General features: G+C 29.6%; 2 protein-coding genes across 2 annotated transcripts; one reads left to right on the forward strand and one right to left on the reverse strand.

Annotated features, from left to right (window-relative positions):
- Positions 1-772: 772 nt before the first annotated feature.
- Positions 773-3,127, forward strand: LOC140807129 (uncharacterized). The gene is made up of 2 exons (XM_073163837.1): positions 773-1,584; positions 2,120-3,127. Exons 1-2 carry the CDS (start codon positions 1,089-1,091, stop codon positions 2,878-2,880), a joined length of 1,257 nt encoding a protein of 418 aa, XP_073019938.1. The 5' UTR covers positions 773-1,088; the 3' UTR covers positions 2,881-3,127.
- Positions 3,128-13,564: 10,437 nt separating this feature from the next.
- On the reverse strand, positions 13,565-14,146 carry LOC140807854 (uncharacterized). The gene has a single exon (XM_073164814.1). The coding sequence runs from the start codon at positions 14,144-14,146 to the stop codon at positions 13,565-13,567; it is 582 nt and encodes a 193-aa protein (XP_073020915.1).
- Between the last annotated feature and the right edge of the window lie 4,270 nt (positions 14,147-18,416).

Raw genomic sequence — 18,416 nt, forward strand, 5'->3', positions numbered from 1 at the left:
ATCTGTGAGACGGGTCAATCATACTCATTTTCACAATAAAAAGTGATACTCTTATAAGCATAAAAAGTAATACTTTTTCATTGAAGACCCAAATAAGAGATCCGTCTCACAAACACGACCCGTGAGACCGTCTCACACAAGTTTTTGTAAAAAATTATATTTTTTCCTCGGTGACCCAAATAAGAAATCTGTCTCACAAATACGACCCGTGAAACCGTCTCACACAAGTTTTTACCTTCTTCAATTGGTATATCATCCTAGTGTTTCAGCCTGTTTGTATAATTTATATTTTAAATTTTTTTACATAAATTTAATTTTTATGCGAAAGATAAGATTTCGAGTTATACAGTTACTATCTGACATGTGCCATTGAGTTCTAAAATAAATAAAAATAAGATAGTATATTTTTTCTGTTGCGGGAACCAAATGATCCGAACACCTTAATTAACCGAAGGACCGTACGTAAAGGGAAGCTTGTAATTAAAAAACTTATGTCGGTAAAATAAAGAGGCAAATGAAAGATTAATGGATTGATGACGCAAAGAGCTAAATTCAAATATGGTTTCCGCTTCCTCTCTTTCACACACACGCACGCACGCACGCACGAGTGAGCATCGGAAACCGACATTGACGAAGGCTCCTCTAATTTTTGCGATTGATACTGATTCAAGTGTGAACGTATACAGCTTTCTTCGAGTCGGCAACTTCTACTATTATATTCGAACATACCCAGATTAAATTAAAACAAACGAGAAATATTTAATTTTTCGGATTTCCCCACGAATGTGTATTAATTTTGTACGGGGCCATATTTAAGCACGTTTGTGTAGAGTTTTTGTTTATTTTCTACACTGTTCAATTGGCGGCTAAACCGGATCGAGTTATTGGATGTATATATTCTCCATTCTCCCTTGTTATATAATATAACTGGTCATTGTCAAATTTAGAGGTTCAGGAAGAAGGAACTTCATGAGTTAGGCGGGAGTTCAAAGTTGAATTGGGATTGACAATTTGTGCTATTTCTGGTGAATTTCTTGGAGAAAATTTCAAAAGGTTCTCTGTAGTTTTATCCGAAAAATATCGGGTACATGTGCTTTTCAAAGGTGGCGAACCGACGAGATAGCAGCGAGTATGCCAGAATTCAGGCAACTAACAATACAGAAAATACCGCCGCCGCAACGAGCTCAACCGCCGCCGCCTCAGCACCATATTTTCCCATGCAACAGCATGAACAACCAGATTATCTATTAACAGCGGTAGCGCCGCTGCCGCTGCCGCTGCATTCAATGTATGACGAGTCAAGAGAGATGTCGGAGATGGTAAGTGCACTAACACACGTGGTGTCAGGGCAGCGACAAGGCGGCCAGTGGTTCTTACGGCCAGACCAAATTACCAGCACCGTTATGTCGTCGTTTGCTGCTCCGTCCGCCGTGGGATTAACTGGCTCCCCTGTTTACTCTTCTTCGAGCTCTGGCTCGTGGGCTGGGCAGAAAAGGAGGCGTAATCAAGACGAAAGCGTGACGCAGATTTCAGCACAAGATGTTTATCCAGGGTTTGCGGACTTGTCTTCTTCCGTTAAACCTGGTTAGTTTACATAGCACGCAGCTGCTCTGTTTTCCTACATTAATTATTATTTTTTTCCTTTTTTGTTATTATTATATTTTTTTAGTATATCTCGTCTCGTTTTAATCAATTTAACGTTTCCTAAAATATATTTTTATTTTTCCCTTAGAAAGATAAAGTACTATTTGAATGTTTTTTTTGTTTTTTTGCTGAATGATTTCATATCCTCTTGTTTTGTATGTTCATTTTTTTAATCAAACTTCGATTTCCTTATTCTAATGTTTGACAAAGTATGTAGATAAGTATTGTTTTGAATCTTCAACTTTGTTAATTTTACATTGTTCTTTATGTTTGGTTGGCATTGGAGGATGCTTAACATATATCAGGAGATATATTTTGTTAAATAAATTTCTCGGTCCGGCCAAGTCTTATTCTAACAATATATTCTGAAACCTTTTTTTTTAAACTTCTATTATTATAACAAAGGAGTCCCTATCCTTTTACTTAAGTATATCATTTATTCATCATATATTATTTGTCATGAATGTTCTACCAGAACCCGAAGCAGGCTCAGATGCCACAACATCCACAGTCTCCGCCGTCGAACTGACTTCGCAGCCGGAGGCCTCTACACAATCCCAGGAAGGAACGGGAGAAAGAAGAAGAAGATACAGAGGTGTTCGGCAAAGACCCTGGGGTAAATGGGCAGCAGAAATACGAGACCCGCAAAAGGCCGCCAGAGTCTGGCTCGGCACATTTGAAACAGCAGAAGACGCCGCACGAGCCTACGATGAGGCAGCGTTTCGCTTTAGAGGCAACCGAGCTAAACTCAACTTCCCAGAAAACGTCAGAATCTTGCAACCATTCCAACCTACACAAGTCACTATATCCGCCCCTACTCAGCCATTCGCCGCGGCGGTTCCTCCCCCACGACCACCGTCTGAAATTTTCCAAACGACAGACAGAGACTACTGGGAATACTCGCAGTTGCTTCAGAGCGGCGGAAATTTTCAGAGACAGCAACCAACGACTTTGTTTGAACAGATGATGCATAATGCATCAATTGCTGATTGGTATTTGTCGAACTCAATGAACATAATACCAACAGATACTTTTACATCATCTTCGCAGGCTCCATTTATTTCTTCATCCCTCGCATCTTCTTCTTCAACTTCTTCTTCATATCCTCTGCAATTTTCCACCGGCGAAACGATACGTTTCCAGCCACAAGGAGATACTCAGCAGAACCAAGGGAGCAGCTCGATTTTTCCAGCGCCGCCATGGACCTCCGGGCAGTATCCTCCGCCATCTTCTTGATTCTATATGATTTTTTTTTTTCACTTTTGGGTTTTTGGAGATTTATTATTATTATATGCATGCACACATTCCATGAATGTGATTTTTTTTTCGTACACGACGTACGTAGCGACTGTTTAAGATTATGCACACATCGAAGTCTTTTCATTTATCTCAATTTATTTTATGAGGGTGCATAAATATTTTTAGATTTGTAATATGCAATTTGAATATTTTTTCAATATAATCGGATGAATAACATGTAAATATAAATTAAAGCGCATCGATCATAACGTACAATTCTGGGTTTCGTCGGTTCTAGATTTGTGTTCTTTTTCTTAGATTTAGCTCGCAATCTTGGATTATATTAAATTATAAAGAAAAATTTAGATTACGTAAAATACCAAGACAGAGTCGTTTGAAAACAATGCGCATGCAAGAGTTCTTTAAGTTCGAGGTTTGCGTGTCAAAGTGGATTTGGCTTAGTCACCCAGGCCACTTTCACTTCACTTAAATACTATAATATACGGGGATATAAGCTTTACGACCAATTCGAAGATAGTTAAAAATCGTTTTAAAAATAAATAATATTTATGATTTTTAATATATTGCTACTAAATACTATTTTGAGTTAAAACAATATAGCCACAAGGGGATCATCACCCCATAGTTTTATTAATTTTGTAAATATATATTTTTAGATATTTAATTGAATAAGGTATAATTTTGATTCGGAATACATAAAAATACATGAACTTCACGTGTCCAAATTAATTTTGAATAATTGAATTTATATTCGGATACAGTAGAAGTGAGTGAATTTAAGTATCAAACTATTGATTAGAAAAAAAAATTAAAAATTAAAACTACACAATTAGCAGATAGAGATATTTTGTTAATTTCAAAGATGTGACATTTAATAGTTTTTCCAAAGACAAATAGAATAAATACAATTACCGAAGCAAAATAGTTTGTATGTGTAATTAACGGAAAAATGATAAATTAGTTTACCACTTTCGTTTTTTTTTTTTCTATATCTTTGTCATTTTTAATTTCTTTTCATTATTTAGAAATTTAGTCATTTTTACTCAATTTTTATTATGGTTGCTGAATTGATATTTTTCTTTCATGATATGTAAATATTGAATATTAGTTTTGCACATCATACATAATTTGAAGTTCTTATTTGTTGGATCGTGACTAATTTTCAATTTTTCTATTTGGGTTATTGGATAATTTCTTAAATGAAGATTAGAAGCATATCGAATATGCATTTCTTGTAAAATTAAGAACTCCTATCTCAGAAAATTGAGGAATTTTTCTAAAGAAAAATAGACATTTGTTCGTAACTCCACATAAATATCGATGGATAAAGAAGGGAAGAGGTGCTCAATTTCACTCCAATAAAAACTGATGTGTGTGTTATAATATTCTTGGCGTTGTGTGTGATATGAAAAAACCTACAATTCAAATTTTCATCAAGAAAAAAATATTACTTCAGTAATATTGTGGTGGAAATTTGATAAAAAAAATCAAATATTTAAATAATAAAAAATATTTGACATAAATTTTTTTAACAAAAAATGACAAAGATATCGAACCAAAAATCGAAATCTCATGCGAGGCCCTTTCCGGCTCCCCTTTAGCTGCAGGTTACAATGTAGCTGACAAATTTATTGCATCAATTTATCAATTTTTCCTCAAATTAAACAGCAATTCATACATGAAAACGCTGAAATTTGACCAAAAACGTCTTTTTTCATATATAGGTCATCTTTAATCAATATGTTCATTTTCATGTTTCAAAATTTAAAAATTCAACCTTTTGACAAACACAATTAACAAATTTGTGAAACATGTTGACATAGTAGCTGTGATGGCGACCCTTTAATAAAAAAAAAAAAAAACTAAAAATAAACGTGAAGTAAGAGACGAAACCAAATTCTGGACAAATTGATTATAATTTTGAAATGATTTAATAAATCCACGAATGCAGATAATTACATAGTTAAAAAATAAAAGATAATGACATTTTTCACAAATACCAGTAATTTTCACACTACATCTTGGATTATCTTGAAATTAACATATTTTCTCATGTGTTTGAAATATAACCAAAAGAATATGTTATTCCTAATTAAATTGAGATTTTATTTCGATTTTGCACTTCTAGTGTTGCTCCTGGTGTTATTCCTAACACCGGTGTTGCTCTTGATGTTGCCCCTGGTATTGGCCACACTGCTACTTCCTCACTCTCTGCATCATGAAGACTTTATCGGATTGATGGTCCTCAAAGTCCATGCCCAAATTGCTTTCGGCCTTCAACAAATTCAACATGCCCGAGATACCATTGCGTATGCAAACACGCAGATCACCCCATCCAATGCCACAATCGCCTTTTATGAAAAGCTGATTATCGGCTATGCCCCTGCGTTGTAATTTGGTAATAACCACTCTTCAAGTCAATTTTACTAAAAATTTGGTTATACCATAAATACAGTGTATTTTTGTTATTGATTATCTAGCTTCCAATGCGTTGACGAATAATTGCACCAAGACCAGAAGCTGGCCTCTCGAGTGGTGATAATGAGAAAGACACTGATGAATGAGCTGATTAGGCTTATGCCTTGTTCTTGCTTTTGCCTTTTTCTTGCTTTTCTTATGCTTTGTTCGTGCTTTATTTTTACTTTGTTCTCTGTTGTTGTTCATATGTGTTGTTGAAGAAATGAACTCATAATTAAGCATTGTCCTCTTACAAGAATATTTTGATATGTGTTGTGGCAAGTGCTAACAACACTGTCCACAACACCCCACTACACTAAACTATCAGATTCAGGGGGATATGAAATTTACAACTCAGGAGGAGTCAAGTCATATTCGTCATTTTTGGAAGTTTTGTCCAAAAATACAAAAAGTGAGAGATTGAAAAAAATATGGTATTCCTAATTAAATTGAGAATTTATTTTGATTTTGCACTTCTACCCTAAACTGATAGATTTTCTTTCCTAAATATAGTAAATCTTTTTATTAGGAATTATTTAATTAATTTAGTAACATATCTATAAGATATATTGCAGTTACCTTGGATTAGAGTTTGTTTCCTATTAAACTCTAGTTTTTTGTTTATAGGTGGAAAGGTCTATGAAGATCTAGGTCAAAGAAAGAAACTATATATAAGTGGGGAAAATATCAATAAAGTGGTGTGATACACGAAAATATTCTGACAACTACAGGAGCTTTGGAAAAGGAGGAGATTCAGCTTTTGAAGATTGGCAATAGGAGCAAGAGTGGTCCGCTTACCTTGTGACTGTTGTTCTGATTGGTGCTGCCAACACTCAAGAACAACACTGACGTAGACTGTTTGATTGAAGAGTGGCTTTGTTTGGTTTTTAAGCAATACGTCTTTTTTGTTTATGCATCTAGATTTGATTTGTGATTTTGATGCATATTTTAATTCCTTGGAGTGTCAAAAATTCAGTTTTGATACTTTTACTAGTAGAGTTTAAGTGTAGACTATTTTCATAATTTTTCTAGTGAAATTTTTGCCATTAGGCGTCGCAAAAGTCTTTGTACTTGTGCAAAATTTAATCCAAGTGTTTATTTATTAAAGTTATATCTGAGTTAAATAATAAATTTTCGCTGCCGTATTGTGTGCTGGTATTGTCAACACCAAGCACAACACCCAATTCTGATATATTAGTTTTTTAATATTTATTTCCTGTTTATTTATGCGCAACAATTCTTTCAATAACCTCATAATATGTACAATGTTTTAGCTTTTTACACGTGATCTCAATCTTAGAACAAAGAGTCAATATTATAAAATATTTCATAAATATCGGTTGCTAATTCCATCGTAATTGTAGTGTGTTTAGTTTGCGCGTTTGTACATTATAGATGAACAAAAACATTGATTTTAGAAATCAAACAAAATGTTTGACCAAATCTCATAACCCTCTAATTGTAAACCCATAAAAAATATACCTATCTTGCAAGTGGTGTAAACGAATAGAACGATCTGACCAAATATCATATTTTTGACTATCTAAACCCTATTGTAGACTCACAAAAAACTATATGTTCTCTCATGGTTCTCACCTAGCAGCGGAAACGAATGGAATCAGTTCGATAAATATTTGACTTGTATTTGCAATTATAGAATTTGAGTTGAATTCGAAAAAGTGTCATCGGAGTATGAGGTGTGTATTTGGTGAAAAAAGACTAAAAATGAAGGGAAAATGCAATTTAATGGATTGAATTAGTGAAATGTTAATGACTAAAAACAAATAGTAAATTAGAAATCGAACGAACATTAATGTTATAGTCCCGAGGCCCTCACGAGTCACGTCTCATATATATATCTATATCTATATCTATACTATTATCTATATCTATACTATTATAAATATATGAGTTTGAATTGTGAATTTACTTGGTTACCCTTTTCCAACTATTACTTAATTAATGTCTTATTTATTTATTTAGGTGACTTTTCAATTTTCTTATCTAATTACCTAATTTGTTTAATTGATACATTTTATTTTACTATGCATTATTTCACATCAATATATTTTCTAAGCTTTATAATAAAAAATGGTTTCAACTTAATTTTTTTAAACTTCAAGTTACATTAATATATAAATTTTTTGTTAGCTGTTCAGATTTAATTTTTAAAACTTCAATTTAAAAAAACATATATGTTTTATACCTAAAAATAGTTCAAACTTTATTTTTTAAACTTCAAGTTAAATTAACATATATCTATAAATTTTTTGTTAACAATTCGAACTTAATTTTTTAAACTTTAAGTTTAAAAAAACATATATGTTTTATAAATAAAAATAGTTCAAACTTTATTTTTTAAACTTCGATTTAAATGAACATATAAATTTATGGTTAGCGGTTCGGACTTAATTTTTTAAACTTTAAGTTAAAAAAAACATGTATGTTTTATAAATAAAAAAAGTTCAAACTTTATTTTTTTAATTTCAATTAAAATGAACGTATAAATTTATGATTAGTAAACTTCAAGTTACATGTACATATAAATTTTTGGTTAGCGGTTCGAACTTAATTTTTTAAAACTTCAAATTTAAAAAAAAATCATATATGTTTTATAACTAAAAATAGTTCAAACTTTATTTTTTAAACTTCAACTGAAATGAACATATAAATTTATGGTTAGTATTTTTTAAACCTAAAATATATTTTCTATTTTCTAATATATTTTCTATGTTTTATAACCAAAAATAGTTCAGACTTAATTTTTTAAACTTCCAATTAAAAAAATATATATGTTTGATAACTAAAAATAGTTCAAACTTTATTTTTTAAACTTCAATTTAAATGAACATATAAATATATGGTTAGTATTTTTTTGACCTACAATATATTTTTTATTTTTAAATATATTTTCTATGTTTTTTTATCTATACTATTATAAATATATGAGTTTGAATTGTGAATTTACTTGGTTACCCTTTTCCAACTATTACTTAATTAATGTCTTATTTATTTATTTAGGTGACTTTTCAATTTTCTTATCTAATTACCTAATTTGTTTAATTGATACATTTTATTTTACTATGCATTATTTCACATCAATATATTTTCTAAGCTTTATAATAAAAAATGGTTTCAACTTAATTTTTTTAAACTTCAAGTTACATTAATATATAAATTTTTTGTTAGCTGTTCAGATTTAATTTTTAAAACTTCAATTTAAAAAAACATATATGTTTTATACCTAAAAATAGTTCAAACTTTATTTTTTAAACTTCAAGTTAAATTAACATATATCTATAAATTTTTTGTTAACAATTCGAACTTAATTTTTTAAACTTTAAGTTTAAAAAAACATATATGTTTTATAAATAAAAATAGTTCAAACTTTATTTTTTAAACTTCGATTTAAATGAACATATAAATTTATGGTTAGCGGTTCGGACTTAATTTTTTAAACTTTAAGTTAAAAAAAACATGTATGTTTTATAAATAAAAAAAGTTCAAACTTTATTTTTTTAATTTCAATTAAAATGAACGTATAAATTTATGATTAGTAAACTTCAAGTTACATGTACATATAAATTTTTGGTTAGCGGTTCGAACTTAATTTTTTAAAACTACAAATTTAAAAAAAAATCATATATGTTTTATAACTAAAAATAGTTCAAACTTTATTTTTAAACTTCAACTGAAATGAACATATAAATTTATGGTTAGTATTTTTTAAACCTAAAATATATTTTCTATTTTCTAATATATTTTCTATGTTTTATAACCAAAAATAGTTCAGACTTAATTTTTTAAACTTCAAATTAAAAAAATATATATGTTTGATAACTAAAAATAGTTCAAACTTTATTTTTTAAACTTCAATTTAAATGAACATATAAATATATGGTTAGTATTTTTTTGACCTACAATATATTTTTTATTTTTAAATATATTTTCTATGTTTTTTTAAACTTCAAATGCATAAACATATAAATTTTTTGTTAGCGGTTCGGATTTAATTTTTAAAACTTCAAGTTAAAAAAACATATATGTTTTATACTTAAAAATAGTTCAAACTTTATTTTTTAAACTTCAAGTTAAATGAACATATATATAAATTTATTGTTAGTATTTTTAAACCTACAATAAATTTTTCTATTTTTAAATATATTTTCTATGTTTTATAACCAAAAATGGTAAGGACTTAATTTTTTAAACATCAAATTACATGAACATATAAATTTTTTGTTAGATTTTTTGTTAGCTGTTCAGACTTAATTTTTCAAACTTCAAATTAAATAAACATATATGTTTTATAACCAAAAATAATTTAAAATATATTTATTAAACTTCAAGTTAAATAAACATATAAATTTGTGGTTAGTATTTTTTAAACCTATAATATATTTTCTATTTTTTTTAACAAAAAATGTTTCATACTTAACTTTTTTTACTTAAAGTTAAATCAATATATAAATATGTCATTATCTCATTTATATTTATCTATAACACTCATCCATACATTTTTAGTGATCTAATATTTGATTTGCATATGTTTCGATATATAAATTTAGCATAAATAAATATTTGTAGATGTTGGTGCTTTATTGTTTTTGAAATAATTGTGAGGACATCACGATATGAATAATTTTAGTTTTTTATTTTTTGTAATATAATAATAATAATGTATTGTGATTTCACCGACTTATTAAAATGAACATACTCATATAATATTGCTCTAACGTTTGTTGATTTGATTGATTTATATACGATTAATGTATGTTTTTAATTTTTTAAAATTTAAGCTAAATGAACATATTAATTTTTAGTTAGAGGTTCAAACTTAATTTTTTAAACTTCAAGTTAAATAAAATTAATTTATTTAATTGATAGATTGATACATCATTATGCATTATTTTCCCTATTATTAGTTAATAATTGATATAATTTTAATTTAATTTAGTTTATTTATTTATTTAATTGATACATAACTATACATTATTTCAAATAAAAATTTGAATGCTATTAATATTTCTTACATATTTTTTTATTATGCATTCTTTCACATGAAAAAGTAGGCTATTATTAATATTTTTTAAAGATATATTTTCTATGTTTCATAACAAAAAATAGTTCAAACTTGATTTTTTAAACTTCAAATCAAATAAACATATACGTTTTATAAGCAAAAATGGTTCGAATTGTATTTTTTAAACTTCAAGTTAAATGAACATATAGATTTGTGGTTAGTGATTCAGAGAATAAAATATAAATCAAACAAAGAGAAGAATTTTGTTTTCTATTATATATATTTTTTATTCAGCAATGAGCCTTTTATAGGCAAATATACATATGAAAAAAACCATAAAAATAGCAACAATATTTGACCACTAAATAACAAATATGCTAAGATAATTATTTTCTGTAATACTTTGTTAATAGTAAACAATGACTAACAGATTTTATTTGACAAGACAGATAACTAAGTACTTCGACAAACCTTTAACAATTCAATAATATCTCCCTTAAACCGATAAGGTAAACATCGGCTTAATAAGAACATCATCCTTCAAATTTGTTTTGTAGTATGCTAATACCAAGTAGCTCCCTTAGTTTATGAAATGCAGGTAGTTTCAGGGACTTGGTAAACATGTCAGCTACTTGGTTTTCACTTTTGCAATATATGAGATCAATTGTTTCATTCTTTGTGCAGTCACTTAAAATTGATATTTCACATCAATGAGCTTGCTTCTTTCATGGAGGACTAGATTCTTTGATAGTTTTATGGCTGAACTATTATCATAATAAATTGCAAAAAGATCATGATTCTTGAATTTAAGCTCTTCAAGAATTTTTCTCAACCAAATAGCTTTACATGCACGTGAAGTTGATGCAACAAATTTAGCTTCAATGGTTGATAAAGTAACAATTGATTGTTTCTTCGAAGTGCATGGAACAACCGCTTGATCTAAGAAAAAAAATCATATCCTTAAGTTCTTTTTCTATCATCTCGATCTCCTTCAAATCTGATTGTTCTCCTTTCTTATAGTAGAGACCAAGTTCTTGTGTTCGTTGTCGGCATCATAAAATCTTCTTAACAACTTAAAAATGCATTTCTGTAGGATTCTCAATGTATCTGCTTATGAGACTGAAAAAATACATAATATCCGACATTGTTGCTGTCAAATACATTAAGCTTCTAACAATTTGCTTGTAAAATGTGTTGTCAATCTTATTTCCTTAACAAATTTTTGTTATCTTCAAACCATAGTCTACGGGAGTACTTGCATAATTACATTTCTTCATATTAAATCTGCACAAAACTTTTTGAACACATTTCTTTTGTGAAATAAAAATCTCATAAGTAGATTGAACTACTTCATATCAAGAAAATGATGCATCTTGCCAAGATCCTACATATCAAACTCAACCATCATGGACTTCTTAAATTTTCCAAACATGACACTATCATTTTCAGAGAATATAAGATCATTAACATATAAACAAACAATGAGATTTTTCCATCATCTTCAATTTTGTACAAAGTTTATACTCATATGAACTTTTTTGAAAACATACCTTAAAAAATAAGTCTTAATTCGACTATACTAAGCTCGTGGGGCTTGCTTTAACTCATACAAAGTTTTTTTTTCAATTTATACACTTTATGCTCATTTCCAACTTAATATAATAAGGAGGTTGATGGATACATATATGTTCTTCCAAGTCTCCATGTAAGAATGTCGACTTTCCATTTTCTTTCAATTTACTCATGTAAATCTACTTCACACATCGTTTTTTGACCTTTTGGAAGCTCGATGAGTTCCCAAGTTTTATTTTTATCGATGGATGTGATTTCAGCATCCATTGCCTTTTGCTATTTTGATTCTTTGACACCTTCTTCAAAAGCTACTGGATCACAATATGAAAATAGAGCAAAATGAACAAATTAATCTTCAATTTGGTTATTACCAGTTACCTCATAATTTGTCATCCATGTTGCTCTTCTTCTAAATCGTTGAGATCTTTGTTCATTTTCTGTCTCGTTGACTAAAATATGTTGATTGATTATTGATTGTTGCTTGTACTCTACATATTATGCATTCTCCAAAGGTTGATGCATTTCTTCTCCATTTTCTCCATCAAAATCAGCTTGAATTGGTTGTTTAACAATATTTTCATCAACGAAAAACTAATGAACATCATGAATATTTTTGGCATTGGGATAATTGGATCTACCGATTATCGTGTTAGTATCTATTTGGTTCAACTTTGAACACAATTCTTTTTCTGCGCGTATATTTTACCTTGTTGACTTGTAACTCAACTGAGTTGAGATAAAGCGATTGTATTTTGTTAGCTCAAACCAATAATACCGAAAGTTTTAATAGGTATTCATTCACCCCCTCTAAACATCTAGCCGGTCCTAACAACATATGAGATTGAGTACATGCTGATAGTCATAGCCTAAAAAACGAAAGCTAGAGAAATCCATCATTCATTGTTGCAATTGCAATTATTAAATAACAAAAGGACACTTGGTTATTGTATGTTGTTGAATTAGTTAAATATAATTTGACATAACATATTGATAAAATAATGAATTCCTTCAAAATCATTGCTTAAGAATTGATATGTGCATTAATCGATATTTGAACAGTCGTTTATTAATTATTTTAATTTAAATTATTTAAATTGTGTTTGTTTTCTTTTATTTTAATTTCAATTTAGTTTATTAATTTATTCAAGTTTTTGTTCAAGTTAATTAAAGAATTGTTTTTAATGTAGATTTGTAATATATCAAGTTTTTTCGGACGATATCTGTTCTTGTTATTAAAACTTGACATGTACACAGAAATAACAAACAAAATTACATAACGAAAAGTAAATTATTTAAAATAAACATGTGAAAACATGTAAATTTCATATATGTAATTAATATGAATTTATAAAAAATATAATTTTCAATTTTATTTATTATATCAACTAATTTTATCTCAAATAAAATCGTTTCCACGTGCAACGCACGTGCACTGTTCTAGTATATATATATATATATATATATATATATATATATATATATATATATATATATATATATATATATATATAGTTGATCATTTGGTTCAATTCAGAAACACATAATTCGCGCAAATTAATAGATAAAATTATTATTATATGAAATAAGACTAGTTTACATAGTTGATCATCAGAGATAATCCGAAGGAAGACGGTTGACGGTATTGAATCCAACTTCTCCAATCAGAACGAGAAAGTCATTCCCTCTCGAAATCGCATAATCTCTAACGTTCTTGGAACTCAGAGCATTTTGACATTCATCTATGTTATCTGTATACCCAACTTTAATGTCATAGGTTGCTGTGTCGTACTCCCCTTCTTTAACTTCACCCAGAGCACTTACGAATGACCAACCAAAGTTTTCGTATCCACCGTCACACTGTTGCAATACATATTTGTAATCTGGTTTTAATCCGCGCCTTTTGAGCAACTTTTGCACATAAGACCGTGTCTTCGTTGCATTTGAGATCCCGGCCTCGAGTAGAGCGATCGACATACTCACCAGATTTGATGCAGCTACAACACGAGGTTCGGATACAAGAGTTTCGGCGCAGATCTTAGGGTCAAGTGCTTTAATCTCCTTGGCGGTACTACCGCACACATCTTTGATAAGGGGCGACGGAGAAGTGCTAGCAACTTCGGGAATCGAGGAAAGAACAAGGGCCGACGCGAGAAAGGTGATCATAGCTATGGAAACAGCCCCACCAGCCATTCTTTTTCTCTCTTCAAACTGATGATACGAGGGTATTGGTTTTGATGGGGCTCTACAATGTGTGAAAATAAATATATATACTGGAAAATTAAATATTTAAAATGAGTTTATAATAAGTGATAATGGACTTCTATAGCAATTTAGGTTAATCATTTTTGTAAAGTAAAGACGAATACGAAGTAGTTGGTACAAGAGCTCATTGTGCAGTCACGCAGACGCGGACCCGGACTCGGAATTTGACAGAATGGTATCAGAGCCGGTCACCGGCATGGAACACCGGGAAATAAGTGCTATGCGGGGTAAAGTGCTACGTGCATGGGAACCACCTCTTGAACCTGCGGGGCAAAGTGCTACATGACGGGAGCCACCTCTTGAACCTGTAGGAGCCACCTCTAGATTCTCGGCGCTGGTGGATCGAGTGGTCAGGCCGCGACGAGGACGTCGCGCTCTGAAGGAGGGGTTATTGTGATACCCTTGTCCCACATCTGAAATTTTTTTTAAAATGAATTTATAATAGGCTACAATGGACTTCTATAGCAACTTGGGTTTATCATTTTCGTAATGCGAGGACGAATACAAAATAGTTGCTATAGGGGCCTATTGTGCAGTCACTCAGTCGCGGGCCCGGGCTCGGGGCATATATATATATATATATATATATATATATATATATATATATATATATATATATAATCGTGTGGGATTATGTGCGCCAGATAAGATAAAATGGGATTATCTATTTTGGAATACGTTATTAATTGTAATATTCATCAATTAATTAAGTGCAATTTTAAGAAATCCGTGAATCCAGATATTGGATGGTTAAAAAAGAATGCAGATATATGAGATATTATAAGATTTGATATCAAATTTACATCATATTTGGTTAATTATACATGCAAAATAAAATGAGTAACTTCATATTACCATAACCTTGGTTACAGTTTTGAATAACACAAAAATTCTCGTGAAATCGTCTCACAAATCAATTTTATGAGACAAATCTCAGACTCAATCTAACTCATGAAAAAATTTCACTTTTTATATCGAAAACATTTTTTTATAGTACATTTGTATCGAGTCCACTTATAATCTCACATATATAAATCTGCCACCGTCTCAAAAAAAACTTATTCATTGAAATACTTATGTTTCTATGTTTTTTCTTTCATTTTTATTGAGCCACAAATTTCACCCAGAAACGTTTTAACATAGTAGGCAGTAGCTATTGATTGCGATATTTTATTAAAATAAAAATGTGAATTAACTGATGATATTGACCAAATTCTACTGTGTGATTTGTTTAAACTGAAGGGGGAATTAGGAACTCAGTTAAAACAGAGGACTACCAGTAAAATCTTTGGATATGGAAATTAAATATATTTTAGGATTTACTACTTGAGGTTTATATTATTAAGAAAATATGATTACATTGCTTTAAGTAATAAAAAGATACTAAAAATATGATTAACATTGCTTTAAGTAATAAAAAGATACTAAAAATATGAAAAAAAAATGAAAATTAAAAATAGTTAAAATTACTATGGTATATTTGATTAACATTGCTTTAAGTAATAAAAAGATACTTAAAATAGAAAAAAAAATAACGAAAACTATAAATAGTTAAAATTACTATGGTATATTTGATTTGTAATATGTAAAATTGTCATATTTTTTTTAATTTTTAATCGATTATACATAATTTAATCGATATTATTATCACACGATTAAAATTTACTTAAAATGCATTCTCACTTAATAGTAATTTGAAATCAAATTTGTCAAATATAAAATTTTTCTATTTTTAATATGTAAAATTGTCATATTTTTTAAATTTTTAATCGCTTATACAAAATTCAATCGATATTATTATCACACGATTAAACTTTACTTAAAATGCATTATCATTTAATAGTAATTTGAAATCAAATTTGTCAAAATATAAAAAATTTCTATTTTTGCTTAAAAAAATATCAATTCAAATCTAAATAATTACTAAAACTTTTAAAATAATCATGAAACATTGAAATCGTTTTTCGTTTACCTTCCTTTATGTATCCCTAATTCGGAACTACTCCAAAAATAATCATGAAACATTTTGAAGGAAAGACTAATATCTGAATATATATCAAAGTTATTATTAATTGAACTTAAAATTAATTTTTCATTATATTTAACAATAAATCAAAACTGCAACTTGTAACTAGCCTCATCTAGTGAGTCTCATGTGAGACCGTCTCACAGGTCATAATCCGTGAGACGGGTCAACCCTACCCATATTCACAATAAAAAATAATACTCTTAGCATAAAATGTAATACTTTTTCATGGGTGACCCAAATAAGAGATCCATCTCACAAAGACAACCTGTAAGACCGTCTCACACAAGTTTTTGCCTTAGCAATATACTATTCTAAACTTTGCTCTCGGTTTTTATATTAATATTCCAACCGATTTTAGCTTAAAATGTTACGAGTGCTGCAATTTAATTGTATTCACCCTCATTTGTCTTATTAAAATTTAATAAAAATAAACATTATTTTACATCTTCAAATAGTAGGTTTAGTCCTGAAAGTTGGTATATTTTGGTCTAGTCATATATATATTTTCCCAAAATTTGGTTTTCATACAAAAATTTGTAATTTTTTGTCTTTTTTTTCGAAACCATTAAATTCATTGGATATGGTTCAGTTAGCACTGATTATATCTTACGCGACATATGATGAGAGAATAAAGCTCATGTTATTCAAATTAAATTAAAATTAATTTGATTAAAATACATGAAAAAATAAAGCAATACGATCTCAAAATAGAATGAATAAATTTGTTCGTTACCATTTACTTGTGTTTACATAGAGCTGGTGCATTACTCCACCAGAAGTTTTCCCAAATTTTATATGTATATATATATATATATATATATATATATATATATATATATATATATAATCTACGAATGGAATTCAATGATCAGGTTATCAGACGATCAACGGTCTGGAATGCAACATCTGCAAACATGAGCATAAGCTCATTCCCTTTCGAAATCACGGCATCTTTAACTTTCCTGGAACTCTGAGCATTTCGACACTCGTTTATATCATCTTTGTACCCAGCTTTCAGATTATAAGCCGCTGAGAGGTAGTCTTCATATTTTATTGTATCCAAAGCATTTCGAAAATGAACAAGATAAAGTCCATATGCAGCGTCACACTGTTGCAAAACGTAATCATAATCAGGTGTTCTCCCGGGCTGTTTCAGCAACTTTCGCACGTACCACTGTGTTTTCTTTGCTTTGAAATCCCGGCCTCGGTTATAGCAATCGCTATACTCGTCAGATCGGAAGCTGATACGACACGAGGTTCAGAGTTGAGAATTTCGACGCAGAGATTGAAGTCAATGGGCAATTCTCTACCGACACACACATCTTTAATAAGGGACGATGCGGGAGAGATGCTAGCAACTTTTGGCACCGAGGAGGAAATAACAAGTGCCCATGCGAGAAAGGTCATGCCTACTGAACCAACCAAAGAAGCCATTTTTTGTTTCAGTGTTGATATTGACTGAACTGTACGATATGCATGGGATTACATTATATATTGCAAAGAACAAATTATGCACAAAATAAGATGGAGTATATATATAAATTTTGTTAATTTTGAAATGTTTTAATACATCCATGAATGATTCGAAAAAGAAAGTAAATATTGAAATAATTATTAGATTGGATGTCGAATTTACATGACTTCATACTTGGTTATAATTTCATTAATTTGTTATAATAAAACGGGATTATCAATTTTGGTATAGCATCATGTTATATTTAGTACTTAATAATTGACTGTAATATTGAAATGATTTGGGGAATCCACGATTCCAGGATATCGGATGGTTGAAAAAGGGTTCGGTTTCCGAGTCAATTTTTTTTTTTTACAGGGAGATGGGCTCGGATCACTCATGTGAAGTGATCCGGACCGTTCATTGCCCAATGCAGGCACTGCCTGCACGGACATGTGAAACAAACCTTGAAAAAGAATGTAGATATAGGGGATATTGTCAGATTTGTTGTCAAACTTGCATCATATTTGGTTCGACTTTGGCAAAATAAGTAAGGCGGATTATTATTTCCCTGATTAGAAAATTGGATTATGCATGTTTCTAAATTTTTATTTCAACTTTATAATAGTTCCTTTTATGGTAACTAACCTGATATTTTTAAATAAACAATTTAGTTGTTTATGAAAAATTATAATTTTGATCATATATATATGATT

Source organism: Primulina eburnea, chromosome 12 (assembly GCF_022965805.1).
Source record: "Primulina eburnea isolate SZY01 chromosome 12, ASM2296580v1, whole genome shotgun sequence".
Classification (NCBI taxonomy): domain Eukaryota; kingdom Viridiplantae; phylum Streptophyta; class Magnoliopsida; order Lamiales; family Gesneriaceae; genus Primulina; species Primulina eburnea.